The 23294-nt window shown below is 42.8% G+C and overlaps 1 protein-coding gene across 5 annotated transcripts in view; it reads left to right on the top strand.

Moving 5' to 3' along the window:
• Positions 1-23294, top strand: part of rbfox2 (RNA binding fox-1 homolog 2) — a 33988-nt gene that overhangs the window by 6839 nt on the left and 3855 nt on the right. Inside the window, exons 2-11 of one of the 5 annotated variants that reach the window (XM_070856346.1) lie at positions 416-466; positions 13577-13783; positions 14951-15118; positions 15591-15644; positions 15774-15866; positions 19709-19796; positions 19973-20029; positions 20156-20306; positions 20891-20936; positions 21398-21434. In XM_070856346.1, coding sequence (XP_070712447.1) covers positions 416-466; positions 13577-13783; positions 14951-15118; positions 15591-15644; positions 15774-15866; positions 19709-19796; positions 19973-20029; positions 20156-20306; positions 20891-20936; positions 21398-21418 — 936 coding nt within the window. In that variant the 3' untranslated portion in view covers positions 21419-21434. Of the gene's footprint in view, positions 1-415; positions 467-3470; positions 3624-13576; positions 13784-14950; positions 15119-15590; positions 15645-15773; positions 15867-19708; positions 19797-19972; positions 20030-20155; positions 20307-20890; positions 20937-21397; positions 21435-23294 lie in introns of those variants that run through there. The other 4 variants (XM_070856337.1, XM_070856343.1, XM_070856332.1 and 1 more) reach the window with 4 other exon arrangements.

The raw sequence follows: 23294 nt of genomic DNA, 5'->3' as shown, positions 1-23294 counted from the left end.
GATGCCATTTCACACCAGTGGGCTTCATGCTCACTGACACTCCTGACCTATTTATGATTTAAGAGCCTTGGTGACACTTGTTCTTTCTTCCCGTCTTTCATCTCCTGCTCGCCTGATCTCACTCGCCCCCGTTATCACGTCTTTACAAGCAAACAAAAGATCCGCTGGGTGGAAAACTCTGGAGGAGATAGCAGGATAGAGTGTGTCACTGGTGGAGTTAATTTGATTAGGAGTCAGTAACACTGCAGAACTGTAAAGTAGAATACAGAAAGATGAGAAGCCTGAGTGAAAAGATGAAACCGCATTCCTGAGTAATAAAAATACATCTACATTAATCAACTTGTCTTTGCCTCGTCTTGCCTCGCTTTCCAAATTATTGATCGTGTTTCCAAAAATCTGCTCTCCTCTCTTTCAGAACAACGACCCTTTGACCCTTGGTTACCATGGCTACCCGTCTCATAGTCAGGTAAGGACATAATTTCATCTCAAACATTCAAAAAAAATCATGTTTTATAATATCCCACCATCTTATCTTCCAATACTTGTGTCCCATCTGGATGCAGTATCTATATAGCATTAATATGGCTCACTGAAGCTTTCTAAACCACAAGGTGGGGGTGTAGATTATAATTTATCAGTCGTGTAGAGGAAGACGTGCCTCCACACCCTTCACTCTTCCAGCCTCACCCTCCCACTACTTTTCTTTCTATTGTCAACAATCACCAATATTACTCATGTTTTTCTTGTAGTGCTTTTAAACTTGTAGATATTTTAGTTTACCTGTCCTCAAACAAACACTAATACACCCTAACCCATGTAAAATGAACCAGCTGTGTTGTACGTTGTGTATGTTTGTCTGCAATCTGTTTATTCGTGTTTGTCTTAGCCTGGTGATCATTATTAGACTGCTCAGTTTATGTGGTTAATCCTGAGATCATCCACTCATCCTCGCATGCTCTTCCCATAATCCCATCATCCCTCGCTCTCTGTGATGCCCAACAACCTCTGGTTGCTTATCTGCATTTTATCTGTTTTAAGCCTTCACTTGTACACTCTAAATTGCCTCAGTATGAGAGATTTTTTTCCCCTGGATGGCTGTTGTACTTTTTAGCAGATATTGCAGAAGCCTGGAAGCAAATTAGCCAGTTTTCATTTCACTGTAAAATGATACCTCTTTAAAGCATTCTCTTCGTAATGATAATGTCTAGAAATAATCATTAAGTGTAACCTTGTGTGACCAATCTGTTGTTGGGATGTAAAGAAGTCAGTCAAGGACTGCTTGAGGGACTCAGAAGTGTGAACTGGCCTCTGACCAGGAAAAAAAAAAGGCCAGAGAGGAAGAAAACAATGCTGGGCAGCCGAGGCTCCCACAACACTGAGGTGCTAAACTGTCAACAGCAGTGTGAGAATGATGTGATCAAAGGCTCCTGAAAGGAAGAGCCTGGAGAGCCGCATAAGTCTGATGTGTGAAGAGAGAGACAAGCCCTTCTCGGACGTGGAATATGAAACATTGCTGGCTTTATCTATCTGTCAAATTAATGTTTTGGGGCTTTTTATATATGTAGATGATCATCCAATAATGGCTTCATTTAGAATATGACAAGGCTATTGGGGGCACTGCTGGAAGACGATGGCGAGTTGCAAAATAAAATAAGTTCACACCACCAAAGCATAATTATAGACCATAGTGAGCATGAATAATGTTTGACCCTGCTCTGCTCACAGCTCCTCACACTCACAATTTCAGAATTTATTAGATAAAAGACAAGATTCTGCTGCATAGTTTCTCATGTCCAGCAGCGCAAAACATGGCCAGACTCTCATTTAGTTTGCTCCTTTTTGCTCACATGTTGTATGTAGCAGTCAGCATGATTAAAAGTTAAAAGTTTAGGGAGACCGACTCACTAATGGTTTTCTTGTCTGTTTTTCCTACTTTGGACTGCATGGTAAAAAAAAAATGGATCCAAAAATTCTGTAGGCTTATCCGACATGAAAAAAGTCTCACTTAAGGAAAGATAATTATGGGATAAATTAAAGAGGGTGGAAGAAGATGTGTTTACTCTTTCTGCGCATCATTAAACTTTATAGCAAACCTCATCACAGCCAACATTTTAATGTTAATATTTGATTGTTTACATTCTGTGATTGGCTCTCCTGTAGAGGCGTAGTTGTCGAATTTTCCTTTGTCACTCTTGAGTCTGCCTTTGCCTACGCTAGGCACTGTATCAATTGGAAGTTGTGCTTAAAACAAATACTGAGGTATTGGGGTAAACATGTTGACTCTCCCTCTTTGGTCTTTTTTCAAAAAATAGCATTACATGAATTTTCTCCGCCCGCGGTTTGTTTGGCTGCATTGTAAATAGATATACAAGTCGTTCTTCTGTATTTCTGCATTTATGAGTAGCTGCTCAAGGCATTTTCTCCTGTACAGAGTGATCGGCACATGCGCCATTTAATGTGTCTGAGAAAAACATTGGGTTTCACTGTGTTCACTAGATTGTTGGTAACTTGTCAATAACTTTGCTGAAAATGGCTGTTTAATACTGTTGGATATTGATTGATGTGAGTGGTGAGAGTCAAACCAAAAGTTAAGAAGCTGTGGGCTGTGCAAGCAAAACAAAGGGCTGAAAGGTGCTAATACACTCTAGCTGAGGGAAACTGAAGAGCACAGTGATAATTTTCTGTCAGTTTGTCATTATGAGAGATCCCTTTCAGTGCTCAGCCTTGAGCTGTGTTGGAAGTGTTCTGAAAATGTTATTGGGCTCAACCTAGTCAGAGTGCAGTCGTGACTTTATAGAAGAATGACATGGGCGCTTATCCTGACATGACAAACCTGTGAAATTGCCAGAACATTTATGTAACAAGGTGCGTGTCTGAAAGGGGCTAGAGAGAGAGAAGGAAAGACTTCACTTGCTCTCCCAGTGGTGCCAGCAGCCCCAGTTAACTCACCTACATGGAGAAAGAGAACAGAAGAAGAGACGGAGAGAGGGAAAGAGGAGGGAGGGACTGCGACAGGAGAGGGAAGCAGAGGGGAGGGGAAAGTTTGCAGGTGTGACAGAGGCAGAGAAGTAGGAGGGGGGAGGCGTCAGGCTATCTGGGTGAGAGAGGAGGAGAGGAGGAGGAGGACTGGAGAAGAGACAGAAGAGATGAGCAGGCAAGGGCACAGCAGCAAAACAGAAGGCTGGGGGTAGAGGGAAAGGAAGGAGCGAGTGGGAGAGGGAAAGAAAAGAGCGAGTGGGAGACAGAGAGAGAGAGTGAGAGAGGGGAAAAGAAAAGAAAGAAAGCGAGTAAGCAAGCGAGGGAGAGTGACAGGGACAGAGGCCAGCGGAGGAGGAAGAGGAGGAGGAGGAGGAGGAGGAGGTGGAAGTGGGGAGGAGGGGGGGGGGGGGTTGGCATGGCAGACAGAGCGAGCGGGGGCAGAGAGAGGGAGATTTTGAATCTGTGAGACAGACAAGAGAGACTGAGCTGGTGAGGTGACACAGGCTCGGAGAGAGGGAGAGAAAGCGAGGCAGCGTGAGAAGAGGAAAGGAGAGAGAGAGGAGAGAGAGGAGAGAGGAGCGACGACAGTTTGAGTTGTTGCACAGAATACGATGATGGGACTGTACTATCCTTCCGTGTTGTCGGTGAGTGTTTATCTTGATATCATTTCATATCCTCCTCTGTGTACGCGTCTGCCGTATCTCGTCGCCAAGGCTCGGGCTCAACTGTACATGAAATGGCATCAAAGCGAGCAGCACTGTCATTGAGCATGAAATGTTAATTAACTACTAACAGATGAGGACTCTACTTGACCCGTTTACTAGAGTGGTCCAGTCAGGGCATTTCAGACTCTCGTTAGGACTCGGCGGCCAGTGGCTATGAGGGATATAAACACTGAAACTAGCGTAGTAGGCGTAGATGACAGCGAGATACAGGCAGGAGATTGTATCGCTACAATTATGATTCGCTATGGTGAAATGCACGAGTGGCGATGTATTATTGCACGCTGTTGTTGTGGCATCTGTTCTCCTGCCCAGAGCTAGAAGCGCACGCAATCTGAACATCAAGAGCTGCCACTGCCAGAAACTGTGCTCTGCCATGTATTATGTATGCTCAGAAGAATCCATGTGAACATACAGTACAGCATGTTGGTCTGTACAGCTGGATGTAGCAGTTCAGTGGGCTGTTTCTGCGGTGAAGTCTTTAGACATTTGTGAGGCAAGAGAGTGGAAACAGTGAAAGGATAGGGGGAGGAGAGGTAAGTAAAAAGTCTTTCTTCTTTATTGCCTCTGCAGCTGTCTCTGTACATCGCTCAAGCCTGTGAGCGAAAGGGACAGGTGTCCCCAGAACAGTTGTCTCTGTCTTTTTGTTTTTTCTTACTCTTTCTTTCTCTTCCTCCCTTCTGCATCTCGTCTATTCAGCTAACAACACCTCCTCACTGTAATTTCTGTGTCACACGTTTCACAAACACACAGAAGCTCAAGCACACAGTGGGCATGCAAAGTTGGTGTATGAAGTGTCACGTTCATATCATTTCATTTGGTGTGAGTCAGGCTCTGTGTGTGTGTGTGTGTGTGTGTGTGTGTGTGTGTGTGTTTCTTCCTGTCTCTGCTCGCGTGTGTGCCTCTCTTTCAGCTGTACCTTGGATTCCTGCTCTCTTTACTGTTTGACCTCTTTTCTCCCTCCTCTTGCTCTCCCTGGGGCCCTGGCAGCTGTTATCTCAATATTTTCCTCCAAGAGCCCCTGGAAGAGGGGGATGGGTTGGGAAAAAAGAGAGGGAGAGAAAGGAATAGAGAATAGAAAATTGATTTTTAAGGTGACGGGACACCCTCTGGCAGTTACCAGGGAAGCCCGTGGACGAGGAAGCTGAAATTATGCAGAGATGGACAAATGAGAAGAGTGGAAAGAGATGGAGAGCAACATTTGACCATATTGTAGGGCAACCGAAGGGAGTTAGTTGGCTCTATGACGCAATTTCAGACTGTAGAGCTGACTTTGCAATTATTTGTGTGTGTAAGTGTTCAGGATTGCCCTATGACGGGTGTAATAATTCAGCTCTTTTATAGTGTGACTGTATTCTAATATTCTTGGCCCTTGCTGCGAGAGAGTTAGAGTAGCAGATCGGGTGCAAAAGGCTGAAATATTTTCTCAAGCCCCACCTAAGCGTGTGCCCTAAGGCAAGGGAGAGACGCCTACCTGCTTCAAAACTACACACACACTGCCACGCTTGCATAAACTGAAAATGGGTCGAGAGGTTTCAGCCCCCCCACCCAGCAGCCTCCACCTCCCACCCTCCCCAAATCTTGTTATTGATTCTTTGCAGGGTTAACAATGATGGTCGTTAAATGATCCCAATGAGCCGTGTTGCCGTGGCAACTTGCATGAGTCATTCATTTTGTACAGATTGTTAGATGGTTTGAGGCACGAGGAAAACGTCGACAGGAGAGCCATGTGAGGTAAACACCTATTGCACTGTGCTTCTAAAAAAAAAAAAGAGAGAGAGATATGGTTATGAAATTGCCTAAACCTCAGGTTGCTGTTACAGTTATGCCTCTTTAGCAGCTATTTGCATCTCTAATGGCTCTAAAAGCATTTGCTGTGAGGCATCTGTGTGGCTTTTTAAAAGAACCTGCCTTTGAAATGGATAGGGGTTGTCCTCGCTGACTCTATGGATGGTGCGGTTGACAGTGACAACACCGACCATCGGCTGGCTTGTGTACATTTTTAAAACCACACTGGACAACCAGACAAGTGTTGTATTATTACCTGAGTTCTAAACAAGACTAACTTGTTCCATGGTCATACCTAATGTATTGAAAGAGGCGTGTCCATGTTGGGTAAATACATGCTTGTCTGTGAGTTTGTGTGCTCACCTGCTGATGTGCTTGTCTGGGATGTCGTGTGTGTTTTTAATGAGGAATAAATGTGGACAGACAATGTCATCATCTTATTGTTTTGGAGTATTTACCTTTAATAAAATGCTGCAGTGGTGCCGAAAGGACCACTGACACTGAGCTTATGGAGAGATGACAGGGAAAGTCACTGGTCTTGTGGTGTATCCTGCACACATGTATGCTCAAGGGGAGTCTTGCAGAAATGCCATGCGAGGAAGGGGAATCATACGAGAGACCCTACAAGGCAAAGGATGGGGGTGTATTGGGAGGGGTTTGTTTGACAAGCATGCATGTTACCCTATAAGGAGATGGAGAGGAGAGTGGGAGGAGGAGCCCAGGCATCGCTGGTATCCTGTTGCTATGAAGCAAATGGGCTTGATTGACATGCGTGGGGGCGGGACGTATGCAAGGGTCCCGTCTGGATTTTATGAAGCGTAAAGAAGCGAAGCACACAGCAGAGAGAGTGGGAGGAAAGGGAGAACAGCAGCAAGAGGAGTGCAGAAGAAGAGCAAGAGGGGGAGGAGGAAGAGTGATGGAGGAAGAGGAGGAGGAGGAGGGGTTGACGTGGGATGGAATAATTTAACAAGAGGGTGTCTCCTGGCTCATCGGTATGCCACAGACACATCATAAACGTTTCTCCAGCTGTTTGCAGCTTGGGTAACATCAGCACAGTCAAACGCCAAGATCTGAGCCGAGCACAACTTCTCCACTTAATGCCATTATTGAGCCAAAATGTGATCCACTGCTAACAGCATGAATCACATTTTCCATCGTTAAGTTTGTTGAATTAGGCTATAGACTAATGGCTCGAGGCCCAAGAAAGTAAGATACTGAAATGTCATTATTCATGTGAAATGACCCAGTGTTGCCCTAGTTAGCTCTTAGCCATTCTCCTCTCCTCTCCTTTCCTCTCCTCTCCTCTCCTCTCCTCTCCCCCCCTGTCCTCCCCTCCTGTAGCGTAGTGAGACTGCTGCAGACGGGCACATTTTATAACATGCCTCCTCAGACACACTTGCTGCTGCTAACTGACCCGAAAGTAAGCCAGCTACAGCTACCGCTCTGAGTCACTGGCTTTGCCTGGCCAACGCATACACTTACACAACCCTTAATGCCTAACGCCTTAACACCAGGGGAGCGGATACGCAAATGCCTCTTTTCCACTGCATGGTACGGCTTGGCTCAACTTGACTTGACTCAACTCGACTCACTTGAAATTGTTCTTTTTTGGTTTTCCATTAGCAAAAGCTGTGGACAGTCCCTGGCACTTTATTTGGTATCACCTCCGTAGAGGTTCTAAGCGAGCTGAGCTAAAAGGTGTAGTGAACTACCGATTGGTCAAAGAGAATCATCTTCAGAATCATCATTTGCACAACATGGGACATACTGCACAAATAGTAACACACCGCAACCTCTGTTAGGTTGCCGATGAAAGGATCCACCAAAAGCCGGATGAAGCAACATGCAGCGGGATTGTTCCCTTTGTATTTGTGTTGCATTTAAGATGATGCCATGGCAGTTTCATGCTGCGTCGCTTTGATGATCAGCTAAGAATCCCGCCTACATTGAGGGGGTACCATCTGCAGTGGAAAAAGATATCAAGAAAAGTACCTGGTACCAAAAGCAAGTAGTTTTGAGCCATGTAGTGCAGGGGAAATACAGCAAAACACACACACATGTACACAAACAAAACATACACAAACCTGAGTGCTGGCAGAGATGCGCAGCTTAGTCTGTCTATACAGCAGCACTTCTCTTCAAATTGACAGAGAGTGCCCTCCCTCTTTGTCTTTGTATTTCTCCTCTTATCCTGCAATCTTTGTGCATTTATTCAGTAGGTGCTTTCATCCTGATGAGAAGCACAAAGGCCACTCACAGTCAGCAATCGGCCCATAACTTGACGGTTTGGGAGTGCAGGAAAAAAGAGCTGCATGCAGGCACATACTATTTTCGTAGATACCAGGCTATCAGGTAGAGAGAGGGCTGCTGAGATGCCGCTAAAATGGATCTCCTCTGAAAAGGCCAATCGTCAAACACAAATACAAGGTTGTTTTTGGCTTGTATTCCCGCTTCTATTTTGGTCTGGCAGAAGGAGCAGCAACAGCCGGGGTTGTCCATTCTCTTGCTAGGCTGTAATCTGTTTGTGTGCATGAGGAGCAACAATGAGGAGGATGTTATGATTGATACAAATATAATCTGATCAGTAGTATAGACTATGCAAATAATATATAGACTTGCAGCCAAGAAATCAAAGCCTCAAGTCCGAAGTGTGCAAATCACTATCATCCTGTCTGAGTTGCATCACAGCTTGTCAAGTCCCCGGCTGACTCATCTGTAGTTGAGTGAGTTGTGTCATGAGTCATCAATGTTGGGACTCGAGTGTGACAACTCTGGAGCCGTGATGAACATTAAAATTAGGTAGGAGGGTAGTTTTCCCTACAAATTGATCAAGAGGTAAATTTAATTTTGCCCTTCCTCAGTTTTATTGTCAACAATATTCTCTGCACAAAAATATTATGGCAGGGAAATCCTTGAACACAGTTTGCCAGGGTTTCCTCCCATGTTTTCCTTTTATATTTGCTTGTTTTTCCAGTCCCAGGCTTATTGACCCATGAAAGACAATTAATTTTGCCACACATGGCACAAGAAATAGCTTCTGATTTTTAAAAGAGTGTAAAGTGTCCTCAGCCCCAGGCTCTAATTAAGGCGCCAATATACTTCATAAGAACTGCTTGTCAGACGGTCAAAAAGCTTTGGAGATTCCCTCCCTTCACATCTTTCTGATTAGGGGGTCTTTCTCTGACCATTTCTGACTACGCTAACACGCCGATGTTTAGCAGGTACAATGTTTACCAGGTCCACCATCTAAGTTTAACCTGTTGGCATATTAACATTTGCTAGTTAGTCCAAAACATGAAGTACAGCTGTCAGACAACATAAAAGTTTGACCCGATGATGGTGCTGAATTAAAAGGTAAATGACCACCAAAGTTGTTACAAGTCATACTGAGGGAAACATGAATGTGTGTACCACATTTTATGATAATATAGCAAGTAGTTGTTGAGATATTTCAGTTTGCATCAAAGTGGTGGGCAGGCCAGCACGGCCACTAAAAGAGCAACGCTGCTGGTGTGGCTGAAAGTATCTTAATAATACGGTGTTTGCCAACATTTTGCAGCAATGAGTTCAAATTTTTGGTATAAGTGTAGGTAAAAGCTCAGTGTGTCATCCCCTTTCTACTTTCCCCATTTCACCATTTGACCCCACCTGAGTGATCAACTTTCCCTCTCCAACAACACACAGGAGCGGGTCTAGTTTCTCTATTTCTGTTTGTCATCCAGGTTAGCTCTTACCTGGTGACCCAGAGTGACATGCTCCACCTACGATCATTTCAACCTCTGCAGATGCAGTTAAACTAGGATGGGCTGATGCAAGACGAAGCCATCCAGTGTATCATTTAACATATAATGTATTTTGTCTCCTGCCGATAAAAGCCTGATCCAAACGGACTAATTTCCCTGTCTGTGCTCTCCCTTTTTTGACACTCCTAATCGAGAAAATATAATGAATTCAGGATGTGTCATCAGAGGATTTCAGCTCATGTTCACATTATTGCCATCAGTGATGTAACTGTGTGGATCTTTTTTTTTTTTTTTTAACAACAAAGCGAGAGCTCTTCACATATAAATTTTCTGGCCTATTTTTAAGCTTTTGTTCATTAATTAGAGAATGAAATTACGACTTCTATGAACAGAAAACAAATGAAGGATGGGTAGAATAATGAATGGAAACACTTTGAAATCAGTGTCTATCCAATATGTTCTGTGTGTTGCAGACATAGATGTATATTTACTGATATATTGATATTATATAATCAAAACCCCCACACAGGGCAACATGATTATATCAGCAAATAATGAGGAAATATTTTCTGAAAACCAAGGTATGAGACTGTTGTGCTGCTGCATGGAACTAAGGCAGGACAGGAAGCCGGGGATATGAGGGATGTTATCACTTCGCAAAATCTTAATTTGGCTTCTTGTGGACAAGATTGGAAGAGGTTCATACAGCTGCAGGGTTTAGAGGAGCGGACACAGCTGGTCTTTGAAAATGTGAATGAAGTTAAACTTGGACTCTGTGGTCAGTAATCTGGCGGCTGTGTTGCTCGAGTGCGAGGCACTGAAGATGGAGAACATGGCTTCTATTCTGGCTGAGGTGGAGTCTCTTCACCTGGCAGGAGAGCAGCAGAGGCAGCTCAGGGATTTAGGTATGAAAAGAGGATATATGCAGTGAAGAGGATGGCAGCACAGTTTGTTACCAGGTCCACAGTGCTGATGTTAGTGATAAACATATGCACTGCATGATTTCAGGGAGAGGAGGGAGCAGGGTCGCTGGTTGGGATTATCCCGTTCAAACCGCAACGGGCAGACAGCTGCCGCAGTCATAAAAGCAGGATTTGCTTGAAGTCTTGAAGGTTTGGAAAGTTTCACCGTTATGTTTTCAAGGTTAGGAATATGACTGAATTTAAGTATACTTGTGTATAATGATTAACCCTATCACTTGTGCAACCCCAAAAATCTAATTATGATTATTATCTGAAATGAAACAAAATAAATTGACTGCTGTGGTTATAAAGGAATTCTGTGAACTTAAATTTTACTGTTGCGTTTATAGCAGCACTTAAGGTATGATGATAAAGGCTTTGAGTGTCTGGAAATTTTGTGCCGAGGTGCTTTGAAAGCTTTTTAAAAAGTATATGATACTGTTTCCTTTGCACCTACTACAGCAGGAAAGAGAGAAATATCCACAAGGTAAAGCAGTTTCTGATGGCACATGGATTTTCTTTTTTTTTTAAATGATTGTACAAATGAAGGACAATCCTTAAAGATGTTGCTGATTAACGTAGTGTTTGTGCCTCAGGTTTGCAGTGTTGCACTGAGGTTTGGTTGCTGAGAGCCATTCATTTAAAAGTAATAGATCTCAGCCTACACTCTTAACTATACTACATTTTGAAAAAACGAAAACAAACACATAGAAATATCTTCAAATACTTTCTTTTACAAATAAATCTGTGATATCATGATGGATTGATACACATCAATTTCATTCAATTGTGCCAGTTTTATTCATTAATAGTATTGAGGTCTGATTAATCAAAGAGGAAATATAATTTGTTGTAATGGCTTGATAAAGGTATAAAGGAAGCTGGGATTGGTGCATATATCAAGATTGATTATATGGATTTATTGAGTCTTGACTGGCACTACAGAGGCAGTATTTTCATTATATCTGATAACAAAATAGTAACTGTGAAAAATAGATTTACTTTTCAAATGCTATTATTAAAAGTAGTCCTTGTTTTCAAGTCAATTAGTAAGTTATTTCTACCTGACAAGATTGATTTTAAAGAAAGGTGAGATTTCGGGTAAACAGATTCGACTTGATGTTTATTATTATTAAGTCATTTTGATTGTTATAATAAAGGAACTCCAGTTGTGTTTTCTTGCGATGCTCCCGTGTTATGCACCAGGCAAAGTGAGTGTCCCTCTCGCTGTCGACTCGCCGCTGCTTGGCTGTAGCTGCTCTCATGTCACAATATCGATGTGATCCGTGTCGACCGCATGCATCCCTGGTTTGTCACTGAGTCGAGGGGCCTGGCTACTGTGTCACAGGTGTGACGCTGAGAAAGGTCAAAAGCTGGGAGACAGATGGCATGCACACAAACACACACTCAAAAAAGAGACACACACTAACACACACTCTCATGCACACACACCCTCCCACACACTTTTAACACTCCCAAAGGGACAGAGATCTATTGTGCAACTCAGATGGGCATCGCTGCAGCCTGTCACTCACACACACACACACACACACACACACACACACACACACACACACACACACACACACACACACACACACACACACACACACAGTCAGTGTAGCCAAGCAGATGTCTTGTAAGCAAGGAGTCGCTTTAGTGGTGATATCAATTTTGGTTAAAAAGACACCAACTATTACTTTATTAACAATTAATTATTATTATTATTATTATTATTATTGCTGCCTGATTTTAGTACTATTACTATTACTGCTACTGCTAATATTAATGAAAATAATGGTTAGTAGTAGGTGGAGAACAGGATGACTGACAAGAGATAGGATAGAAAGGCTCCAAGATGGTAGATTATTTTTAATAATCTACTTGGTACTATAATCTACTTCCATTCTTCTTAAATATGTCTGACAATTCAAAGTTCTCTTTTATATGTATTTGTTTTTTGGGTGTCTTTGATGTCTGCTTTCTGAAAAGATTTTTTTATCAAGTCCTTCAGTTTTTTCAATATTTTCTAATATATTTCAGAGTCAGACAGTCAGACGGCCTGTGTGCTTATTGCTAAAGGCTGTTAGAAACCGTGTAAACACCAGGAAAACAATGGAAATAAGTCTAGGAATTAATCAGTAAATCAATAACAAAGTCTGATATGTTGCAGTTCAATTACCCATGTCAGTTAAACATGCCATGAACTTTGGTGGTCCCTTCATCAGAGATCAATATTTTATTATACCCATACTTAATGGCCAAATACCTGCAAAATTAACAACATCCCCATCAGCCTTTGCTGAACTTAAAAGGTGCTAAATAGCGTAGTTTGCTATTTTTATGCTAGCATACTAACACACTAAACTATGGTGAACATGATAAACATTTCACCTGCCAAACATCAGCATGTTAGCATTGTTATTGTGAGCATGTTAGCATGCTGATGTTGGCATTCAGCTCCAAGCTCCATTGTACCTAATTACAGCCTCACAGAGCTACTGGCATGGCTGTAGACTCTTAGAGATAAATATTTTATAATGGCGTCAATAAAGCAAAGCAAATGATTTTCTCAGTATGTTACAGTATGTCTTGAATTGATTGTCCCTGCAGTGCAGTAATTAGCGAGTTATAAAAAGCTCTGCAGGACGGAGGTGGTTGGTTTATCTTTTGGAGCTATGGATCAGAGGCAGGAGGCCATACCTCTCCTATCAGTCATCACCTTTTATCGTCCATCCCCCCGTCCCTGCTGTCTCCCTCCGCACTCTATCTGTTACCATTTAGGGTATCCATGCCCCACTGCCAGCAGCAAGGAATGTGTGTGTGTGTGTGTGTTGTGTTATTGCCTGTGTCGTGTTTGTCTTCCACCATGTGTTTGTCGGTGGCTGTATTGTCCTCCTACGCAGTCGAATGTCGGTAACGTTTGGTAATTTTCTGGGGGTAATAATGTGCACAAAATACTTGGGCAGGCTTCCTTACTAACAGTTGGTCTTTGTGTGAGCGTTGAGGTGTGTGGGTGTTTGCGTGTCAAAGGTGGTTTGTGTGCAGAGGCGTTTGTGAGTGTGTGTGCAGGCGTTAGACACTCACCATTGTACAACACTCTGAGCATGGAGGCATCTGACCCTCAATAATAGATGTGGCTGCAGTGAATATTTAATGGGTGGGGGTTGTAGATACATGCACGCGTTTACACACACACACACATGCAAGGGGAAATGGAAATATAATATCCATGCCTGTATGACTTTTAGACTGAAGCTCTTGGGAAAGTGGTCTTTGTGTGGTCGGGTGATGCTCTCAGTAAAAGATACTGTGGAAGTTCGCCAGCTGGCTACTTAAGCTTTCACTCCCTCCTCACTCATCTCTCTCTTTCTTCCAACAGGGCTCTCAGGATAGTGCTGGCGGTCAGGAGGGACTCGTACCACCACCTTTCTCCGCATTCCCCCCACCTCCACCGCCGCCCCCCCAGAACGGCCTGGCCCTGGATTACGGGGGCAGCCTGTACGCAGCGGGGGCCGTCCAGGGCCCCGTGGAAGCCGGCGGAGCGGCGAACAGCGCCGCCAACGCTGCCAGCAGCCTCAGTGCTCAAGTGAGTGCCAGCGTCTTCCTCTGTGTGCAGCCCACATCAGGTCTTTGCCTTGAGAGGGCGCCGAGAGTGAGAATGTGTGTGTTTATAGATTCAAAAAAAAAAAAGTCACAGAGATGCACCAATCTGACTTTCTTCTCATGATACCGATTCTGATAACCATGAATCAGCATACAGACCGATTAAAGATTCCCATATTAAAAATCTACAACCCTCTCTTTGCCAAACTGATCTATGGGTAAGTTGAAACTGCAACATAACACCCTGCTTTAGCTTCAACATGCCCTCTTCACAAACTCAACATGCATTTGAACCCGAGACTGTGGTTCACAGCCGTTTTAGCTCGGAGGGGTGAGATGGACAGAAGATTCAGTGTGAATGAGTGGAAGGGAGAAGCCCAGAAAACACTGTAATATTTTTAGCACCGTAATATTTCTACAATTATCACTCTCAGTTGCACACACTCGATCTGTCTATACTTCACACTGTTTGCACTGCTGATTGTATATGTATGATTGTATATGTATGTATATGTACCATTATATATATATATAATAAAGTCCATCCAATCTAATCTAATATATACTATTTATAAGATAATTTTGAAGGATGTTGTTCATGTGGCTTTTGGTGTTGCTTTTATTTTGTCCAGCCCATTTATATCAGCAAGGGTAGGCCGAATAACAGAAACAAACGTTGAATTAAGTTAATTGGCTGCTATTTTGATCACCCATGAATCATTTTATTTGGAAACAATATTCACAGGGTTTAGCTTTTTTTTAAAAAATGTGTTTGTTTTATATCATTTTTGATTAAATGTCTTCAGGCTTTAAACTGGTGCTGAGACCAAATGAACAATTTGAAGACGTTACTTTGGGTTCTGGGAAAGTCTTCACAATTTTCTGACATTTGTTTAGGCAAGATAAACACTAAATGAATCTAGAAAATGGCTGGCTTATAAATAGATTATTAAGATAACCATTTGTTGCTGGCCCACAGCTACCACAGTGCAAACAATAAAACCTGATGACCGTGAGACATTATGATAAACATACATTATGCTAAATGTCATCTTGGCCTAGCCCCAGAAGGCATCACTGTTTAACTTTCTCTCTCCTCGTCTCCTCTTTGTCTCTCCCTTTCCACCCTGTCGTCTGTATTCTGTCCCAGCAGTCAGATGGGTCCTCCCAGATTGACGGTCAGTCAGGGGTTGGCTCAGGAGGAGGTGGTGGTGGGACCGCTGGAGGCGATACAGACGACAAGGGGACCCCCAAACGCCTCCACGTGTCCAACATCCCCTTCCGCTTCCGAGACCCTGACCTACGGCAGATGTTTGGGGTATGTAGACTGGAATATTCCCCCCCTTTTTTAACTTTGAATCATCACATTACAATAACCCAGAAAAGTAGCTTTGGATTAAAGCATGCAGCTAGTAAAAATAATGACTCAAAGGACCCAACCAGTGACGTCAACACTGTGACCTCAGATTTCCTTTTACTCGTTATTTCCCATCCTCGAGTGGGATTTAAAATGAAATTAAGGTTCTGTCATATTTGTTTCAGCTGTAAGGAACCACTTTCTTTCCTATTTGACTTTAAAAAAAAACCCAAACTTTTACTTGGAATGTCATCTTGTAAGTCTCTAAAATGTGGAGCAGAGAAAAGAGGAGAGGCAATGAAGACATGGTGGAAGAAAAGACTAAGTGCTGGCTGAGTGCCAGCTCACAACAGTGCTGACACCCAGTGGCATGATGCAGTACATGACTTACATTCAGCCCCTTCACTTTCTTCTTCTTCTGTTCCTTTTTCAGCAATTTGGCAAAATCCTCGATGTTGAGATCATTTTCAATGAGAGGGGATCCAAGGTAGGATGTTGGAGCAATGTGCGATTTCTAAAATTTGTTAACAAAAATGAGCTCTGCAAATGCTTAACAGCTATTCTCAACCCTCCCCCTCCTTCTCTTTCTCCGTTTTCCCCTCTCCTCTGCGTACAGGGCTTCGGTTTTGTAACATTCGAGACGAGTGCAGATGCAGAGAGGGCCAGAGAGAAGCTTCACGGTACGCTGGTGGAAGGACGTAAAATCGAGGTAACTCACCTCCCTCGCCCACATTTTTGAAAAAGTGACCATTTTCTCCTCTGTTTCCCCTCCATGTCCAACTATGAGAATGAGTTTGTTCTGGTCGTTTCTGCCCCAGAGGTTTCCGGATGGCTGTATGTGTTCAACTCTAACCCCTCTGGCTTCACAATAGCATGGTGCCGTGGTGCCACGCACACAGACGTCTACTTTTTGACGGCACTTCCTGTCGATGTTTATGCTGTTGTTGCTGTTCTTGTCGTTGATGTTGTGGGCTGTCCCATTGCACCTTGATCTTAAAGCTGTGTGGTTTGCAAAGCATGCTGGGTGGAGTGGCTACACAACAGGCATGGCCGGTGAGACGTCACTACGACACGGTTGCTGACGATATCCGCTTCTCTCACAGCATGTAGGATCTTTTTTTTTCTTTTTTTTTATAATTTGGTTTTCCTGCACCTTTTCCATCACCATCATCACTTCTTCCATGATCATGATGAGTGGCCATTTTTGGTTCATGGTTGCGTTAATGACTGGAAGGGCAGTTAATAGCCTCTCAGTTATTTTTCTTCTGAAAAAAAGTGCTTGCTGGTGTCTGTAAGAGACCACCATATGTTGCATGGGTGGATCAAGAGGTCAGATGTTCTCTTGGAGTTTTTCACTCTTTCAGTTAATATTACGTGGGAGCCTCTGGGTTAGCAGTTTTGTTATGTTTGATGTGTTAGAAGACTGATGCATGATGGGGGCATTTTCAGGGGGCAGTTTTTTGGAATGAGACTGCCTTGAGAAGTGTGGTGTCATTTCTGATGCTTCAAAAAAGCTGACTGTTTAATTTCAGATGTGCGAGATGGATGGTAAAAAAAAAAAAAAAGAGTTTTGTTTACACACACACTTGCATCCACCACTCCTGAAAAAGAACACCAGATCTCATGGAAGTGCATTTTGTTGTGACATCTTTTTAATTTGTCAGCATGAGCTCGGATTTCAGTTGCAAATGGCCTTGGAGATCGAATACACCATGCTTTTGCCATTTGCTCTGGCTCTTGATTTAAAAATCACGCTTTTTATTATTATTATTATTTTTACTTGCTACTAAAGCTCCTCTGCATGGTCTCGAATGTCCTGCACTCTTCTCTGTCTCTGTGTGTGGGTGTGAAGAATTAAAAATATGGAGGGCGGAGAGAGAATGAACATGTGAAGAGAATGCAATAGATAGCAGTCGTTCCCTCTCCTTTCCTTTTTTTGTTTTTGTTATTGGTTCTCCTCCATCACTCTCCACTCTTTTCCACCAGGCCAGTCTGTCTGTCTGTCTGTCTGTCTATCTGTCTGTCTGTCTCTCCCAGTTTGTGTGTCCCCATATGCACCTGCATTTCTGCTGTCTGTCCCTGCCCCCATATCTCTGTCCATTTCCCTGTCCTCCGATGTAGTCAGGTAGCATAGAATGAGATTAAGTTTGATTTTTGAGGGATTACTTTGTCAGTTCTTTGAATATAATCTGGGCAATAATAACAGGTAGTGTTAGATTTTAATTCCTGACATTTTCTGTTTCCATTTCTTTGCTTGTTTATCAGCTTTTATGATCTGTGTTTGTAGTGGGTTTTAACCAGTAGAGGCTAGATCGTTGTCAAATGGCTGATACTTGTAGGTGACTGTTGACACGTGACCTGTTACATCACTTCCTCTCTGCCACAGGGTGGGGGTTGCTTTTCATTACCTCGTTTTGTTTATGTTTTCTTTTCTTTTTTTGGTTCATCATTTCTTTCTTACATATATTTTCTCTATTTCCCTGATGATTTTTGTATGTTGTTGTTGTTGTCAGTCTCCACGGTAACTGCTCGCGTGTCCTCACGCCGTTTCCCTGGCAACGGTAAGTTGTGTACACATGGCATCATCTTTGAATGACCCCTCCCCCCACCCCATCCGTCAAAATTGAAATAAAATGCACCCAACACCCAAATGAAGGACTCCTTTACTGAATGGAGTTTGATTGATTGATTGATTGACAGAACCCGATTGGCTATTCCTGTGATTGATTGGGGAGGTGGTGAATGAAACGATTACGAGATTAGCCATTGACCGCATGGCATTATCAAGGGCCACTTATATAACTGAATGTACTGCATCTATCTGCAAGTGCAACGACTATGACTACCACTTTATGCATTCATTCCAATCACCTCTCTAACTGCATTCAGCATTTAATTCCAGAGCTGTATCCTGCATGGTTTACTCTCTTTCTCGTCATCTGTATGACGCCATATAGTACTATGTCATCTCTCTGTGTCATGTGTCAGCCAATAGCTGCATTTTTTGCACCTTAGTGGGACAGCATGCTGAAGCATGAGTGCTAAGTTAGCTTTACTGGAGAGAGGATAATAGCTACCTGTTTCTCATGGTGTGCTGTAGGACTTTCACTTACTGTGCCACTTTGTATGCTTGAGTCAGTTTTAGAAGTAAAAAGATAAATATGTGGATGAATAGTGTGCGACCCTAAGAGGATGCAAACTCATTCTACTTCAAAGAAAATCTACTCTCCATATGTAATATGTTCACTTTTAGCACTTGGGCCTTTGTAAGAAAGAAGAAAAAAAGCTGTCATTTAATAATTTGCAGACTGCAGCAAAGAAAAGTTAAAAAAAACAAAAAACAATGCCAGTAACGACAGCTTTTCTTTGTTCTGATTTCTGTAAGAGGTGTCCTTGTTTTACTTTTTATCAGTTTGGTTCTGGATGGTGTGTGTTGGTGGTTGTGTGCTTCGAGGTCTCTCTGGTGTGCGACACTGATCTGGAATGCCTGGCAGTGTTTCACATCCATGGTTTGATTTGATTTTTTTGAGGAATGATATTTGCATCCCCCATCCTCTCTGTCTTTATCTAGACTTCTCTCTCTCTCTGTATTCGTTCTTGCTCCATTCATCATTTCTCCATTGTTGCTCATGTACAGTTAGATCCAATGCAGGCAAACGGTCAGATGTATTTTGTATGTGTGTATCGCATCTTGTTGTTTCTGTTTGTTCATTAGAAGAATTGCACATTTGGATGGATTGTTCACTCTCTCTGCCTCTCTCTTCTCCACGTCATGTATGTGTTTTTCTGTGTCTTTTCATGTGGACTGGCTCCTCCTCCTCCTCCTCCTCCTCCTCCTCCTGCATCCCTCTATATTTGTCTTTTCTCTGTCGTTCTCTCTCCCTCCCCTTCCTCCTTTTTCTGTATGATGTGTATTTGATTGGGAGGGCTGCCAACCTTTTTTGATTGGTCTCTTGCTGCATCTGATGCTTGCTGATTGGCTAGTTTTGCTCACCTCTGGTGATGTGATGCGCTCTTGATTGGCTGCGTGTAATTTGTGTATGAACTCTTCGATTGATGTTTTTTGCATTGTGTTCAACTGATGAATCTGCCGCTTAATTCACCTTCTTTTTCCCTCCTTTTTTTTAAAGGTAGCAATATAATGGTCTTGGATTTCTTTTTGAATGCTTTTGTTCTGGAATATTTCGTTGGTTTCTTTGTTCTGTGTGCCAATGGTTGCATTGTTTGTGTGCAGAATTGCCTGACTACTCACCAGGATCCTTGTTTTCAATGTCTTTCTCCTTCAAAAGAGGTGCATGCATCAAAATCCATTGCTGCTCATCAACAGAATTAACCTCTATCATGAGTAAAAAACTGTTTAAAATGTAGTGACACCTCACACTTAAAGCACACGTTTTAGTATCTCCCTCATGTGAATATGTTCAGTTTAAGAAAACTTAAAACACAACCTATACTCTGATTGGATTCTGCATCAACATGATAATTCCTCAATACTTGTTCATCTGTTATACTGGGCTGACTTAGCTCGTGACCACTTTGTCTGGTGTCCAGGTCAATAATGCCACAGCCAGAGTGATGACGAACAAGAAGATGACCACACCTTACTCCAATGGAGAAGGCCTCGCAACTCTGCCATACGGTAAAACAACAACTGACCGATATGGCCAAATTCACGTATTGGTTTCCAGTTCTGTGTATATAGGTTACATTTTTTTTCAAAGCTAAATGTATTTACATACAAGTCATAAAACACATGGTTGCTTCAGGGAATTTTTGCTTTAAATGTACATTTTCATGTTTTTTTGCTGACTATAGCTGGATGGAAGTTGAGTCCCATGGTTGGAGCCATGTACAGTCCTGAACTCTATACAGGTATGACTACAAGAATCAGCTTCACACTCAAAGAGACCGGTGTAGACGGGATGCACAAACAATATGGCACCCTTGAAGATATTTAAGAAGCTCTTCATTGTCTGTTTCTCTGTCTTTCTGTCTCAGTTCCAGGGTTTCCATACCCGGCAGCAGCGGCAGCAGCAGCTGCCTCCACCGCTGCGACCTTTCGAGGCGCTCATCTCCGGGGTCGTGCCCGGCCCGTCTACAGCGCAGTCAGGGCAGCTGTACCACAACCTGCCATTCCTACCTACCCAGGGTAAACAGACACACCTAAATAAAAACTCATAACTAGTAAACTGCTAATGACGATAAAAAACTAGTCAATGTAATGCGTATGACTGTCTTCTTAATGCATGTCTTCACTTAGTTAAACATAGCACTTCATAATTGTGCATGCTGTGTGTTTGAAAATATTTTAATGATGTATTGACATAGTTTGCTGAGCTGAAATACCATTTCCTTGTACTATAAATGTAAATAATACTTAATTGTAGTGAATTCAAACAGAGTAGTATTTTCTTTTAATAGATGTCTCAGTGGCTGAAGTAACAGTAGTATCAAGTTTCAGCGTTAGTGCATTTCTATACAAAGAGGTGGTATTTTGTCTTGCATGTTGCACGGTGTGTAATAATCTCACCCTTCTTTCTCTTCTCTCTTTCACAATCTGTTTGGCACCGTTTTCTCACCTCTCTCTCCCTCAATCGTCACTCTTTGTTGTTCTCTGCAATGCCCACATGGTGGCGCATCACACCATTTTTTTGTTTTGTTTTGTTTCGACTCTCCACCACCGCTCCTCTGTACTTTCCTTTTCTTTCCTGTCTCTCTCTTTCTCTCTCTCAGTGTGATGGCCTATCAGGATGGCTTTTACGGTGCCGCTGATCTCTATGTAAGTATATCTCTCTCTCCTCTATTGCCTCACTCCTCACCTACGTTTTCCCCCCTCTTGCCTGTGGGTTTTCAAGTGTGAAATGGCACGGACCAAACCCATAGAGACGTGTACTTTTGGGTGTTTTGATCTGTCACATCCAGAAATTTTGTGTTCTCCTGATGTAATCTTAAATTACAAATAAATTAAATGCATCCCTTTCCCAACAAGCACACAGTGTACAATCTCATATGAAACCTTTCTTCAGTAACCCATACAGATATAAAAATGACACACATGCACACTTTGATCAAAGAGATCATTCATGAGTAGACTCCTCTAGGGTTTGCCTCTGTGCTTTTGTGAGTTAGTTTGTACCAATGTGATTATGAGCGTGTGTCTGTGTGTGTAATGGTGAGTGTGTGTGTGTGTGTGTGCGTGTGCGACCAGGTTGACAATAGCTGTTTCTGTTCTCTCTGTAGACTAGTGTTTCAGGACATTAGTGGCAGATTGCCCCAGGTAGGGTTTACACACTCTGTGTGAGAGCCAGTGTGCATCCTCCTCGTCTCCAATGACTGCGTGCTGCTAGACATTGACCATCTGAGATTGAAATGCCTTCTCTGTCTTCTTCTACTAACTCACTGGATTCTGACATGGGTGGAGTTGCGGAAGGGGGAGAAAAGAACTAAGTTGAAATCTGAATTCGCTAAGAATAAATACAACATAAAACTTCCATTCACAAAATATCTACAGCAGAGGTGGATGTACATTTTAGGATCGATTAGATGCAGTGCTGAGGGTCAACACTGGGTCACTTTCGAGTTTTCAAGTGTATTTCCTGATGACAAATCCATGTAACAGCTATGTACATTTTGTGTGCCAACTTATTTTCCTCAGTGTGAAAACAAAGGCATTTTGTCTCATTTTGGCATCGTCCCTATGTGACCAGATGTTGACACATATTATTTGATGTTTTCATCGGATATCCTTGTTGCAAAAAACAAACAAAAAAAACTAAAACTGCGATAAGAGATTTTAAAACAACATGCCCGTCATTTTGTTACACTCTATTCATTAGTTCACCCTAAAACTTCTTATAGCATTGCTATGCCTAAAATACAAATAGGTCATGAAATAAATATGCTGTAGTGATGATGCTAGACTTATCCAGCCACCGGAGGGATGTAGGACAGTTTCTTTCAGCGGTTAATTCAGACCCCTTCCAGGAATCTCCCTATCTGTTTCACCTGTGGCATGCTAACTGAATCAATGTCAGCATGCAGACATACTTACAAGGCTGGCCTTTGCCCCTCCCCCCCCCTCCCCTCTCCCCTCTCCCCCCTTTTCTTCTCAGACTATAAACCCTGTTTCTTTGTGTCATTCTTAAATTCACCTCTTCTCACTCTGACCATCCTCTCTTCTTTCTTTTTTTCTGCCAATAATTTAAACCTTTTTGTTTTTTCTTACGCTTTCTTCCTCCTCTTCCTTGTTGCTGTTTCTGCTCTTTCTTTGCCCTGTGACTCTGCCTCTTTTTGCTTATTTTCTACATCACCTCCTCTCTCTCTCTTCAACCCCCCCCTACATGTCTTCCCCCTTCACCACTCAGTCATCTCTTCCTCTACCTCCTTCTTCTTCCCCACCTCCACAGTCCAGCCTTCCTCCCATAGCAGCAACTGTGTGGTCCTGAATGCGGGGACTTGGTCGTGACTGATCCTTTTAGGGTAGAATGCAGCGGTGTGTGTTTTTTTTGTTCTGTTTTAGGGATGTTTGGCCTAATAGACTGTGCGTTCTGAGTTTGGGAAAGCATGCTGTCTCTGTCAGTGATTGGTCGCTGGCCACGTGAGCGTGGTGTGTGTGTGCCCCTTTTAATCCGACTGGCTGACTGTCCTCTTACACCTGTAGTTTTTTTGTGTCTGTTCATCAGCTGTCCATCCAAACATAAATAATGACACAATCATCTTGCCACCCCTTCCCCTTTCTTTAACTGTGTGTTTTTGTTAGGGGAACCGGGGTGGGGCACAGTAATGGGTTTGAACTCTTTCTCTCCCTCCATGTCCAACTCATAGTGGGAAAGATAATGCACGTTAATGCTGCAGTAAAACACGTTATACCATTAAAGATGTTTTTTCCTCGTTAGCCATGGAGGGAGAGACCCACACAGAGCCTGAGCTACATCCTTGTGAATGCTGTACTGCACCAGATTAGCCAGTTTTGCTGACTGTCTGCTTGTTAATCTTTCGCTCTCTTCTCAGCAGTTTTTCTCACAATGTAACCCTTTAGATTACCTACTAGTTTCTTAGTATGAAGAGCAAATACAGCCAACGTTTAACAAGAATTTACTCTTGTTTCTTTTTCTTCCCTCCTCTCCCTCCATGTATT

The sequence above is a fragment of the Pempheris klunzingeri genome, chromosome 3 (genome assembly GCF_042242105.1).
Source record: "Pempheris klunzingeri isolate RE-2024b chromosome 3, fPemKlu1.hap1, whole genome shotgun sequence".
Classification (NCBI taxonomy): domain Eukaryota; kingdom Metazoa; phylum Chordata; class Actinopteri; order Acropomatiformes; family Pempheridae; genus Pempheris; species Pempheris klunzingeri.
This window is presented reverse-complemented; position numbering and strand designations above follow the sequence as displayed.